The sequence below is a fragment of the Lampetra planeri genome, chromosome 12 (genome assembly GCF_965212315.1).
Source record: "Lampetra planeri chromosome 12, kcLamPlan1.2.h2, whole genome shotgun sequence".
Lineage (NCBI taxonomy): Eukaryota > Metazoa > Chordata > Hyperoartia > Petromyzontiformes > Petromyzontidae > Lampetra > Lampetra planeri.
The window spans coordinates 62,137-75,601 of NC_136118.1; the positions used below are offsets into that span (position 1 = coordinate 62,137).

General features: G+C 43.0%; 1 protein-coding gene across 2 annotated transcripts in view; it reads right to left on the reverse strand.

The window, feature by feature from the left end:
- Window positions 1-13,465, reverse strand: part of SRP72 (signal recognition particle 72) — a 62,512-nt gene that overhangs the window by 43,536 nt on the left and 5,511 nt on the right. For both annotated transcript variants that reach the window (XM_078599058.1, XM_078599057.1), the window contains exons 4-9: window positions 12,280-12,426; window positions 7,429-7,543; window positions 6,164-6,195; window positions 5,490-5,614; window positions 4,985-5,042; window positions 2,679-2,810 (exon numbers count right to left, since the gene is read on the reverse strand). In XM_078599058.1, the coding sequence (XP_078455184.1) occupies window positions 2,679-2,810; window positions 4,985-5,042; window positions 5,490-5,614; window positions 6,164-6,195; window positions 7,429-7,543; window positions 12,280-12,426 (609 nt within the window). The remainder of the gene's footprint in view (window positions 1-2,678; window positions 2,811-4,984; window positions 5,043-5,489; window positions 5,615-6,163; window positions 6,196-7,428; window positions 7,544-12,279; window positions 12,427-13,465) is intronic.

Consider the following 13,465-nt stretch of genomic DNA (forward strand, 5'->3'; position numbering starts at 1 on the left):
CAACCCTTCACCTGGGGTCAGGGGGGGAACTCGGCCTCTCAACGGTCCGGTTCTCTCTCTCTAGCTCAGGGTGGCACCCCCTATAGACCAATGCCCGCAACTACAGGTAAGTATACACAGGGCGGTGTGTGCTATGTATTTCCGATGCTACACATGCACAGAAGGGCACAACGCTTTTGCAATTCTATTTAACATATAGATTCAAGTTTGAGGTGTATTTTGTTTAACAGGGTGATACCTCAGGAGACCAGAATCAGTTTTACAGTAAAACCTTATTATTTTGGTATTTGATCATTTGTAATTGGGGATAATTCGGCACGGCTGTGGTTTCGGCATATATACAATGAGATATTCCCCATGAGCCGAATTGCCGTACCGAATTTCGGCATACAAGTGGAGCGATGCCGCGCACAACGACCAAAACAATTACTCAGTCTAGTGGCGGTGCACATGGTGAGCGTTACTGCAAACCGGTTGCTTTGGACTTCACCTTGGTTATGCAGTCTGTGCAAGCCAACCCTCTCAGAAACATCGTCTACACCTACCTCAAGAAGTAATAGAAAGGGACTGAAGTATAAAACCATTAGTCTGTGAGACAAAGTCTAAGTTTTGGATAGAATGAATGCAGGTGTGTCACTGTGTAGTCACTGGGAATGTCACATTGTGGTGCCGGGCTTGTGAGGCCACGGCGGGATGTATACTGTTGTGTGTACACCCCGGACACGGGGTGTAGTACCAGCCCTAGTGGGAGCTTGGGTGAGCGCTGGTTAAGCGCGATGGCCACGCACAGCGTGCAGTGTGGGCTGCCGTGGAGAGAACGAGAGTGTCAGCCAGCTGGGGTTACGTTGGGGGCATGATACTCTGGCTGACCTGGGGACATGTGACCGGATGATACTGGAGGGGGGGCCACCGATGGAGGGGACTAATGGGTGGTCACATGGTCCGGGAAGAACTCTCGAGAGCCTTCGGGCAAGGGCGAGAAAGATCGAGAAGGTGGGCGGGGCGAGAGGTGGAGCCAACCCCAGCCCGGCCCGATATAAGGGGGCCCTGTGAGGGGCTCGGGGTTCTTACTGTTGGAGAGGCAGGAGATCCACGTCAAGAGTGAAGAAACCACAAGCTGGGTCCCGGACCGGGATAGTGGAACCATGTCTAGTTCCACTGTAGCGTGGTTAGTTGGGTGGTCACCACCCGAGAGTGTGTTGTGTTAATAGCCGGGAGTATATTGTGAAGAGTTGAATAAAACGTGTTGCTCCCAAGACAACGTCTGCGACTCAGTTGGACTCACTACAAATGCGTATGGTGTGTGAAGAGTTTGACATAAAATCAAGCAGCTTTGACATCAAGAAAGGCCTGGGAGAAGATTAAGAAGCATGCCTTAACCTTGGAGGATCCTAGCAGCTCCAAAAAGGTGCAGAAGAGGATCAAGGCTGCAAAGTTTATCGACTTGGATAGTGCAATGTATAAGTGGTACAAACAGGAGCGTGTAGCTGGTGTTAACGTTCGCGGTAGCACTGGGGAATACAATTGTACATAATTCGAAATATTGGATAATCCGGCAAGGCTAGAGCCCAATGTGCCGAATGAACTCGATGCAAAAGTGACCTGTGCCATTAGTCTGTCAATAGGTGTTGATGATTGCGATGTATAATCCCAATTGAAAAGTTTGCGGTTCATTTTATGACTTGGCAAATTTGGACCCTGACAACGGGAAAACAACGGGCTGCTCTTGCGAATGACGTCAGGGGATCTTTGATGTCCACTTGTGAAGCAGATGGTGTAAAGTAATAGTAGTGTAGTGGTTTACACCAGGGAGGCAGTAATTTCTTAGAGGCAACACGTTTATTTAACAATAAAGGGTTATATCTGCCCCTTCACCAGCTACCCAAGGGAGGAATCTCATTCCGGGCTAACTAACCCTAACTCACACGGGGTGGCTATCTCGGACCGGACCCCGGCTCGGATCCGGGTCTTGTAGTCGGGTAGGTCTTCTCTAGGTGACGGCTTCGGTCTTGATTCTTGCAACTGCCAGCCGGACCCATTCAGGGCTCTGGCTGATATTGCCTGCGGCGGGGCTTACTCCGCACGCCCCCCCTTCGAGCCGTCGAGAGGGACCTGGTTCTGGTCCCGTGGTCCCCCAACCTCCTCTATGGGGCCCCCGGACTGGTACCTCTGGTCACCAGGCCTCCGGGTTCACATGGGAGTGCCATGGCCCCGTGTACCCCTGCACCGTCCCTGGCACTCTCGCCCCCTAACCTCCAGAAACTGGCACTGCACGTGGAGTGCAGTGCCATCCATCCTTGATCGGCGATCTCAGCCAGCCCCCGCTAGGGCCGGTACTGCATTCCCACTGCAGTGATGTAGGTGGTGTGAGTGGCGTGTGTCGTGCCTCACACAGGTCGGCTTCACACAACATGCAGTGACATCTGTCGATGACACTACAGTAGTATTATTACAATTATTCACTTTCGTCACAGCAAGTTTTCATGGTGCGCACTACTTTGCAATTTGTTATGTAATTGAGTAGTTTTGTTGCTCCGATTTCTATTGCAACATTTAGGACTTTGCTTTTCATGCTACTGTCCTTGGTGACCAAGGCCACCTTTGCCATCTAGTCTATTCTCGTCGCCTGTGTTCTCACCTAGTTAAAGGAGAAAAACAACCCCAATGTACGTACGCACCTGGCTGGTGTGCATGCACAGGAGGGCACGGTTAAAGCTGAGAGCCTGGAGCTGAAGCTTGGTCAGTTTGTTCTCCACGCCTTCAGCCAGAGTTAGCTTGATCTTCTTTTTCGAGTCAAAAACATTTTGATCCTAGAAGACATCCATGTTAAAAGAATCATGCAATATCCTTGTCAAAAGAAATGAGAAATGTGTGCCAGTTTTTATTTGGGAACTTGTAGCGTTCCACGCATTTACATAAATGTAGCATGAGTAATGATTATTTTATTGAAGGTCCCAGAAACATCCACATCAATCAAGATCTATACTCTTTGGTTCTTTCGGTAAAGTCACGTAAGTATAAAATAAATAAATCACGATGTTTCGGGCGCATAACAAGCGTCTGTCATCAGATGGGAAAGCATGGTCTGCTGCTGAGGCAATTGTTTTAAAAGGTTTGAAATGGGTGTAGTGCAAGGGTCATAAAGCAGTGGCCGGGGCTAGTGATGTTAATGTGAAAAATTAGCATGTAGCTGTAAGATAGGAGAGCGGCCTTCATTACGAGGGCACGGAACTGGCTATGTTAATGTAGGAGATTAGCATGATGTTAATGTGAGAAATTAGCATGTAACTGTAAGATAGGTGAGCGGCCGCCTGGACGAGGGAGTGCAACCCAATGGGTGCAATCCAAAGGGCATGTGAGTATGAGAGTGCAATCCAAAGGCATGAGAGTGCAATGCAAAGGACATGTGAGCATGAGAGATCTAAGAGAAAGGCATAGAGAGAGAGACATAGAGTTAGAAATAACAGCTGACATAGGCAGGTAGAATGAAAACATCAGTCAGTTAAGACTTTACCTGGTCAATAACATCCTTCCAATGATTGCTCAGTTTGTACCCATCCTCTCGGTTGAAGTTGTGTCTGTGTTGATATATCTGGATGGCTTCATGAACAAATCTCTGAAGGTAGCCGGCAGGTTTGCAGAGTACCTCCGCCTTGGAAAAATCTATTTCGTGTGAGCCCACAGTGTTAAAACAATGATCGGCAATGGCAGAGGTATTGGTCCTACCATGTTTCAAATCTGCCTTGTGTTCACGAACGCGGTCCGAGACATGTCGTTTCGTTTCCCCAATGTAACTGCTGCTGCAACCACAACTCAGTTTGTAGACACCAGGGTATTGCATGTCAGGAATCACATCCTTTACAGATGGGATTTAATCACGCATTTTGTGTACTGTGTTGAAACGAACCTGGATTTTTTAAGATTTTGGAAATCTTTTTGGTAACCCCTGCTATGTACGGTAAAGTGATGGATTTGGTTGGATCCTCAGAAGGTTGTCTCTGCATGGCTGGGGAGACAGCTTTGCGGATTGTATGGTCCGAGTATCCGATGTTTCCATCCTACGTTCATCCTGAGGGCATGGTGTACGTGCTCCAACTCACTAGCTAGGTGGTGCTGGTCGGAGATGCAACGGGCCCTATGGTGTCGTGTTTTGATGAGGGAATTCACAACTTCAAGACACAACTTCAACCGAGAGGTTGGGTACAAACTGAGCAATCATTGGAAGGACGTTATTAACCAGGTAGTCTAACTGACTGCGATGTTTCCATCCTATGTGCCTATGTCAGCTGTTATTTCCGACTCTGCGTCTCTCTCTATGCCTCTCTCTTAGATCTCTCATGCTCACATGTCCTTTGCATTGCACTCTCAGCCTTTGGATTGCACTCTCATGCTCACATGTCCTTTGGATTGCACTCTCATACTCACATGCCCTTTGGATTGCACCCGTTGGGTTGCACTCCCTCGTCGAGGAGGCCGCTCTCCTATCTTACAATTACATGCTAATTACTCACATTAACATCATGCTAATCTCTTACATTAACATAGCCACTTCCATGCCCTCGTCGAGGAGGCCGCTCTCCTTCTATCTTACGTTTACATGCTAATTTCTCACATTAACATCATGCTAATCTCTCACATTAACATAGCCACTTCCGTGCCCTCATCGAGGCCGCTCTCCTCCTATCTTACAGCTACATGCTAATTTTTCACATTAATATCACTAGCCCCGGCCACTTCTTTATGACCCTTGGGCTACACCCATTTCAAACCTTTTAAAACAGTCTGCCTCAGCAGCAGACCATGCTTTCCCACCTGATGACGGACGCTTGTGTTGCACCCGAAACGTCGTGATTTATTTTATACCTACGTGACTTTACCGAAAGAACCAAAAAGTATGGAATTCTGTAGTCACGAAAGCTTCAAAACAATAAAGATCTAGTTTCTCTGGTTAAAATGGTTTTTACACACAACAATATCTATGTACCTTGTTAATAGTAACAATGTTGTTTGCTGCGACAGCAAGAAGTCCAATGTCCGAGGGCCTGAAATAAAGGGGAAAAACATGCTGGGTTAGTCGATTATTATTTAAGCCTCACTGAGTCTCAAGACCCTTTTTCAAGAGGGCTCTGCCAACATTTCAGAGTAGCTGCCGGGCGCTGCACTCATTTTTGTGTCACTCCTCTGCTCGCCATTGATATTGGAGGGTGACTGTCTCCAAATGCCCAATAGCATCTTCATGGGCCTTCTCAAGAGGCCAATCTTCAAACCGCTGGTACAAGTCATTGGCAAGGCCACTCAGCTCCACATCCTCCTGTACCACATTAGTCCATCTCTTCTCTTACCCATGCCATGCCCATTTAGCTCCTTCTATCTGGCTGAACAGAAGCTGCTTGCTTGGGGCATGCGGTGTCTGGGCATTTAGGCTACATGACCAGACTCGCACATACTCAGGGGCCTTGCGTGCAATACCGAATCACAAACGCACAAACCTCGATTTGACCACCTGGCTGTAGAGGTGCAGAGCTTCCTCGTGTCGGCCAAGCTTTTGGTGAATGAAAGCCTCTTGGCAATGGATGGTGGCCAGCTCCATCTGGATGTCATCCTCTGTGATGTCCTGCACCACAGAAACTCACTAAAATAATTCCCCAATTGACAGTGCACTCCAATCAGAATACCCACCACTTAAAAAAATAAGATGATTTATTTTGGATAGAGCGCCCTTCACGCCGGGGCATCTCAAAGAGCTTTGAACATGATAAGCAACTTGCATCACATTTCATCTCAAACATTTGAAAGGGCACCCCCTATGGGTGCAGGGTGACTCCGCATCTGGCCGACAATCAGGTATTGGTCTGCCAGTAGTGATGACTGGTATGTGTAATCTTAATGGCGTAATTTGGAGGTAATTTTTCGAAATAGTAAAATTTGGACCATCAAACAGAACATGCCTACAATTGCGAATTACTCCACATGAAGGTCAACATTTACTGTGAAGCAGACGGCACATTTAATTGTTTATCGTTAATACACCCAGAGTAATAGCCGGGTTTAATTTATTAAAAATGTATGAGCATTACAACAAGCAGTAGCGAAACACACTACACCACTAGGACACGACACCACCCCGTTTATCAACACGAGCGTGACGTGCAGCAGTACTCACGGGATCTTCAGACAAACTTTGACGACACAGTTCTGAAAAGCACGAAGTGGACAGATAGAGAGCCATTCTGAAGGTCTGTAAATACAGTCAGCCTGGCCTTTTACGCATCGCGATTTTTCAATATGGCGTTAAAAATTCATTTACAATTATTTTTTTTATGCGTGCACTACTATTGAAATAACGCGCTCCAGCTCGTTGGTCATGGTGCTACGGAACACGCTGCGAGCTAATCGTTAGTCAGGCAGCAAAGTAGCGATGCTACCTGAGGCGGAGTATGACAACCACAACAAGCAGGGCCGGCATCAGCATCTCCTTGTGTGCCATTTTGGAGATCTTGTCCGCGTGAACTTTGTCTTGTGCATGCATTTGCCTACCAATGTCTTGTATAAGCATCTCCACTGCGTGTTAAACATCTTTTTGTTTTACTTGGTTTTCTTTCTTTAAATATGTTATCTTTAACACCTGTATGGTAGCATTGTAACATGTACTGCAACCAGTAAAATATGTCAATGTAAGAATGAGTTTCGATAGTGCTCTCCCTAACCCCAACCATTTCCTTACATTTTTATGAGAAAATTACATTTAATTTAGGGGCCGTCCATAAATGGCGTCACGCGATTTTGGCCGTTTTTCGTCACACGGCGTCACAAAAAGTTAGACCCCCCTCAAATATAACGTCACAAAGCTCTGCCCTCCCCCCAAACCATATTTCCATTTTGAAAATAAAACATGCTTCAAATCACTTTTAACTAAAACTATTGTCATTGTAGTACGTATTTAACGTGGCGCTGCACTCTGATGTTGTAGGAGAAAACAAGTATTAAAAAGGAGGAATTGGAAAGCTGAAATTTAGCATAAAATTCACTTGAAAATATTCAACGTCTAACTAAAACTGCAGATGTTCAGAATATTAGTGAAATTCTCTTATAATTCTAAAATATTAAAAGTAATTATAACTATAAAAAATACTTGAAACTTTGTAGTAGAACAAAGCAAAATGGAGAGAATTATAACAATCACATACTCATTTCACCAAATGAAAAGCCCTGGTAGAATCATTAGAATCAAAATGTTTCATAACAATCATTCAAATTTTTTTTTTAATTTATGCTTCTCCATTCACCCCCCCCCCCCCTCGGTGCGTGACATCATTTATGGACGGCCCCTTATGCGAGTTTGAGTTACATGCCGCTTTTCAAGAGCCCGCTGTGTAAAAACGAGATATAACTGTAATGACACAATAGTGTATTTGTATCTTGAATTACCTTGAGCTTTCCCTAGTGTTTGCATCGCTTCCAGCAGCTTCCCTTGACCAAGCAGTGCACATGCCATATTGTAGCACTGCTCATAGCTCTCCTCGGCAAATCCAAAGTCATTATCCTTTAGGAGACAGAAACACATCCCAATTTTATTTTGATTCATAGTTGATTTTGGGTTAGGCCATGTAATGGTCTCACAAAATGCGTGATTGAGACCGTCCGTCATCCAATAATTAATTGCCACTTGTGCAATAAAATTATCACATGTACAATCGTTTACGTGCCAATAATTGTTTCAGCTCATCGGTGGGTTGAAGAACAATCCCCACAACTGTACAGTATTTAGCAAATTAGACAAAGTACATATAATATATCAATACATGGCCTTTCCTAAAAATAATACAGGTTTTCTTTTCCATAACAGGTTTATTTGGTTAGATCACGTAAATATAAACGTGGTTAAACCCGCCACCACCCGACAGCCAATTGGTAGGGTTTGTCACGTAAACAGAAAATGCCAATTCGTTACAAGTACGGCACACCGGTGTGTTGGAGAGCAAATCCACAACATTGAAAATCTGAGTACGTTTCGCCAGTAATTACAAATAGGTTCATTATGCAGACAGCCAGATTTCGTTCCTTAGAGGGATTATGTGATGTCGTCATTTGTGAGCCCTTTACGTGCGAGGGGGGGATTAATTCATGCATATAAATTACAATGGGTATCCATTAACGGTTGGGTTATGTATATGGTAAACAACGTACATTATGCATGCATGCACAAATTATGAATAATTTTATTATGAAATAACTAAAAACGAACAATTTAAAAACAAAACCATAATGAACTTAACTAACACTGTTTTAACCAGTGACATGATTTCCGTCCTTTCTAAAGGCCTTAACTTTGCCGTTACCCCACGCACAATTCCAGTGGTTGAGATAATTGCCGAGGTAGAATCAGCGGTAAGACTCCTTCCACATAATGAGACAGAGATGACTAGACACGAGATTGCCAAAATAATTGAGAATAGCAAAGTACCAAAAGTAAAAATTAGCTCGAACGAAGCAAAAGCCTTAAGAGAGCTCCGATTAAATAAAGATTCAAATCCTGCCAGCTGATAAAGGTCGCACTACTGTAGTGATGTCACGAGCCGATTATGATAATAAAATTAAAGATCTACTAGAGGAAAGTACCTACATAAAAATTAAACGAGATCCATCTAATACTTTATAACAGCGGTCCCCAACCTTTTTGACACCAGGGACCGGTTTCGTGAAAGACAATTTTTTCACGGACCGGGGGGGGGGGGGTCATCATCATCATTGGGTCTTCCCCCCTTTTCAAAGAAGCTCTCCAGCGACGTTTGTTTTTTACTCATTTTGGCTAGGGGTTAAAGCTTGTGGGCTTACCAAAACTGTGACTGAGACAAGTGCGCAGTGCGGGAAAGAGGCACGGACGGAAGTGGTAAATAAAATAATGGGCAGGCCACGCGCGGACTCACCGCTCACCTCCTGCTGTGCGGCCCAGTTCCCAACAAGCCACGGACCAGAAGCGGTCCGTGGCCCGGGGGTTGGGGACCCCTGCTTGAGAACATAAGACTACTGCAATCATTGAAAATGCATTAATCCCTAAGACTGAGCAAAACCAAATTAAGCCAAGGGCCTCAAAACCACCTAGACTGTATGGGCTACCAAAGATTCATAAAATCGGCATCCCATTGTGACCCATAGTCAGTACAATTGGCTCTGCCACATATAAATTAACAAAATATATAACTAAACAAATACAGCCCTACATCGGTAGGACATCTTCATTCATAAGAAATTAAGAACATCTTGTGAATGTGATTAAAGATATCAAACTTTACCCTAATGATATTCTGGTGAGTTTTGATGTGATTTCTCTATTCACAAAGGTTCCAGTGAACAAGTCGCTTAAATTACTTGATACACTGGTAAAGAATACAGGTTTACCAAAAGATATCCCGAAACTAGCTGGCCATTGTTTACATAACACTTACTTCTTATGGAAGTGATTTCTATAAACAAAAGAAAGGAGCCATAATGGGCTCTCCTTTATCTCCTGCTATAGCAAATATGTACATGGAAAACTTTGAAACAAGAGCACTTGCCTCGTATACATTAAAATCATATTTTTGGTTTAGATATGTTAACGACACTTTGGTTGTATGGCCACATGGTAAAGATGCACTTAATGATTTTCTAAATCATCTCAATTCACAAAACCTGACCATCCAGTTCACCGTGGAAATGGAGGTGAATAACACTCCCGTTCCTAGATATTTTGCTTGGACATGGTATAAATGGCAAATTAACACAGCGTTTACTGAAAGCAAACTCACACTGTTGAGTATCTGAATGCAGATTCACATCATCACCCAGCTCAGAAATCCTCTCTTATCAAGACACTCGTACATCGGGCTAAAACAGTGTCAGATGGTGAAAGTCTATTGGGAGACATTAAACATGTTAAAAAAGCACTACGACAGAATGGCTACAATAATACTGAAATTAACAGAGCACTGAATGTCAAATCACGAACGCAAAGCAACACTGCTGAAAGCGTTCAGATTGTTAAAACAATTAAAATACCATATTTCTCAGGAGTAACTGACAAATTAGCCCGTGTTTTGCAAAAGCAAAACATTAAAGTAAGATTTGGTACAGTACACAAAATTCTAAAACTTGTATCTTGCACTAAAGACGAATTGCCTAAATAACTAACAGAAGGTGTATATCGGATTAATTGTTTATGTGGCAGATGCTATATTGGTCAGACAGGACGTCACATCACCATAAGACGAAAATAACACCAAAGAAATATTAAATTATCTCAAACAACTCTCGGCAGTGGCAGAGCATGCTTGTCAACAAGGACACTCAATTTATTTTCATAACGTTGAAGTGTTGTGTAAAACGAATTATTACTGGCCAAGACTAATTAGAGAATCCATTGAAATTGATAGAAATACAAATAACTTTTAATCGCTCTGACAGCTACAGGCTTAGTGCGGCCAGGAAGCGTATTATTAAATAAAATATATATTACAATTACAATTCCTTATAGGGGAAACAAATACGAATGAATAACAATTGAATGATTACAAATCTATTATAATTACAATACCCTCCACCCTCTCCACCTCAAATCACCGCACCAGATTGGGTTAAATTATGACGTCACCCTGCTGCTCTATTTAAGACCGGGAGCAAGTGGAGGGCTTCACTATTCTGGCAAAATTGCCCGATGATGCTGGACGTAATCACCAGCGAAACGTCGCACTAAAAAATTCGAAATGATGCTGATTCACTCTTCAACACACCGGTGGGCGAAAGTAGTGAACTATTTTATTTGTCTTTTGTAAACGTGACACATTTTTTACTGTTTGGCCATGTCGGGTGGTGGAGGGTTACAACAAATTTATAAATAACGTGATATAACCCAAAAACCTTTATTATGACTAATATTGGTCGCGAAAGCCTACGTGTTAAACATAAAGTACAAATCAAAGGCAGACATTCAATACAGGATGTTCTCCTTTAACGTGTTATCGTTAATCATTTCTAATATAGGGAAAAGCATAGTCCACGATAATGCATGATATGCGTACGCGGGACGAACAAAGACTGAGGCCCGTGGGTAGCATCTAGAAGCATCCAGCAGCATCCCAGTGCCTCATGTGATGCTACGCCGAGGCAGTCGTACAACCGCTAATTCCTAATTGAGCGACATCGTTCCGTTCACTCGATCGCATTATAAACAATTCACATCCACATTATAAAAAATGTGTTGTGATACAGTAATCGCGTTACATCCAATTCACATTATGCAAACACGTGGCGTATTGAAGAACAGACTAGACACAGTATTTAGTCCTAAAGTATTGAATTAAGTCATCAGTAGAAAAAAAATTACGTTCAAAAATATACATCTTGTCTTACATAATGGTTGACATTGACAAAACACTCAATGGGCAAGCAATGTCTCCTTCACATATTCGTCGCTTCATGTAAAAGATAATTATTACACAAACCATCGGCCTGACAGCCTTCTGGGAGTGCATAATTTCAGCAACATTGAGTACAAGCAAACTCTGGACCGGATTCGACAGTGTCTCATCAGCAGAGCCAGACTTGCTTGAGTCAATGTTGGTAAACTGCCAGCATAGAAGATATGAATCCAGGTTCAATGCAAACTCACACGGATACATAACAAAATAATAATGAGCATGGTTGTGGATAAAAACACTAGCATTACATTTTATAAAAACCTCTCCAAGCCAGATTCCAGTAACCCAGAATTCACGGTATCCCAGGCTACCTGAAATGAAGGTAGAAAAAAGACTGACTGGAACACTGTTCACGTGCGATTGAATGAGCACACTAGGTGGAGTGCGATGTCAACTTGCAAATCTAAAGCTATGCACGCTTTTTTACGTTCGATGGAATTCAGAAATCTATTTTGAAAATACAACTCTATATTGTCCTAAATTTCTCATCTGGCTGCATTCTCTGTCATGTATATTTTGCCCCCTGTATGTTTTCGACATTATTTTGCTCACGTCACCGACTCTCTTTTATTGTACTTCATTGCATGAAAAGGAACGTAATTTTGGCTTTGATATCAAATTTGCAGGACACTTTATGCACCTGCGAGTCGCAATCCATCATTCAACTGTCAAATGTTTTCTAATGTGAAGCATTACAAATAGTTTTATCATCATTACTTAAGGATTTGGTATTTGGCAAATATCAGAAGCACTATTTGGTGCACCACTAATCGGACCCAATCACAGGTTTAGTTTTCTCATCTAAGAAAACGGAGCTACTTACACATGCAGCAGAATCTGTCCACATTGCCACGGCTGCGTATGCTGCAGACAAATTAGTCATTCGCTCTTCATCATAGTCATCTTGGGAATTGCGGATGAGGTCCCGGTACACCGCTAGACAATCCTCATACCTCTCCAGTCGATACAGCTGCAAGAGAGATTGGCGGGTCAATCACCTCACAAGCATGAAGCATACAGATACTGCATAAATGAGATTCGCTTCAAACAACTTAAAAACATGAACCGTACATACATAAGAACATGAGAAATATTCCAAATGAGAGGGGGGTCACATTCAGTCCATCGAGCTCATTAGCTTGTTCGTAGTACAAATATCAATTAAAATATCACATCGAGTCATTTCTTCAAACAGCTCCCCATGAGCACTACAGAAGAATCCGTGAAGATGCAACAGCAAAATCCAATGACTGTGATCACATCCCAAGCTACAGGAGAACCCTTGGTTGAGTGATAGTGCGCTCACTGCTTTTTGCAAAAGTTCGCGGTTTGAATCTGGCAGGCCATTCTCGTTCATTTTGCAAGTGTATTAGCTGTACAAAAAAAAAGTTTGAGTTCATTTAATTTGTTTCACGGATGATCCCGTTTAGCCAGTTTCCAGGATATTTTACAAGCGAGACCCGTGGAGTACGAGTGCAGCAGCAACACAAACAAAAAGACAAAAAAATAATATTTCCGAGAATGAGTACAGGGTTATAAGGAATATTGCACAGATAAAAAACAGGGTATTTAACGGTCATGAACAAAACACAAGTGAATCTAAAAACAGTGCACACAGTGTGAGAGCATGAAGTGCCAGAAAACATGTAGGTATGGGTGCATTTAAGATCAATATTTTGGTCTAATAGGAACAAACACGCAAATCGAAAAAAGGCAGTGTAAACAGTGCATACATAAAATGAGAGCAAAGGGTGCCAGAATAAAGTTAGGCATAGGTGAAAGTAATCTCCGCATTTTGGTCTATTAGGGGTTGCTTCACGGGGGACATTAAAGATCCCGCCATTCTGTGCTAAGGTCAGAGTTCAAATTTGCCAAATACTCAAATAATTTAGTTGGGAACATGTAACAATTGTGTCCCTTACAACAAAAACTTTACAGGGCACTCCTGCAAACATCTTCAAGCTCAGTGAGGCTTTTCTGGGTAAACAAGTGTCATCATAATAACATCG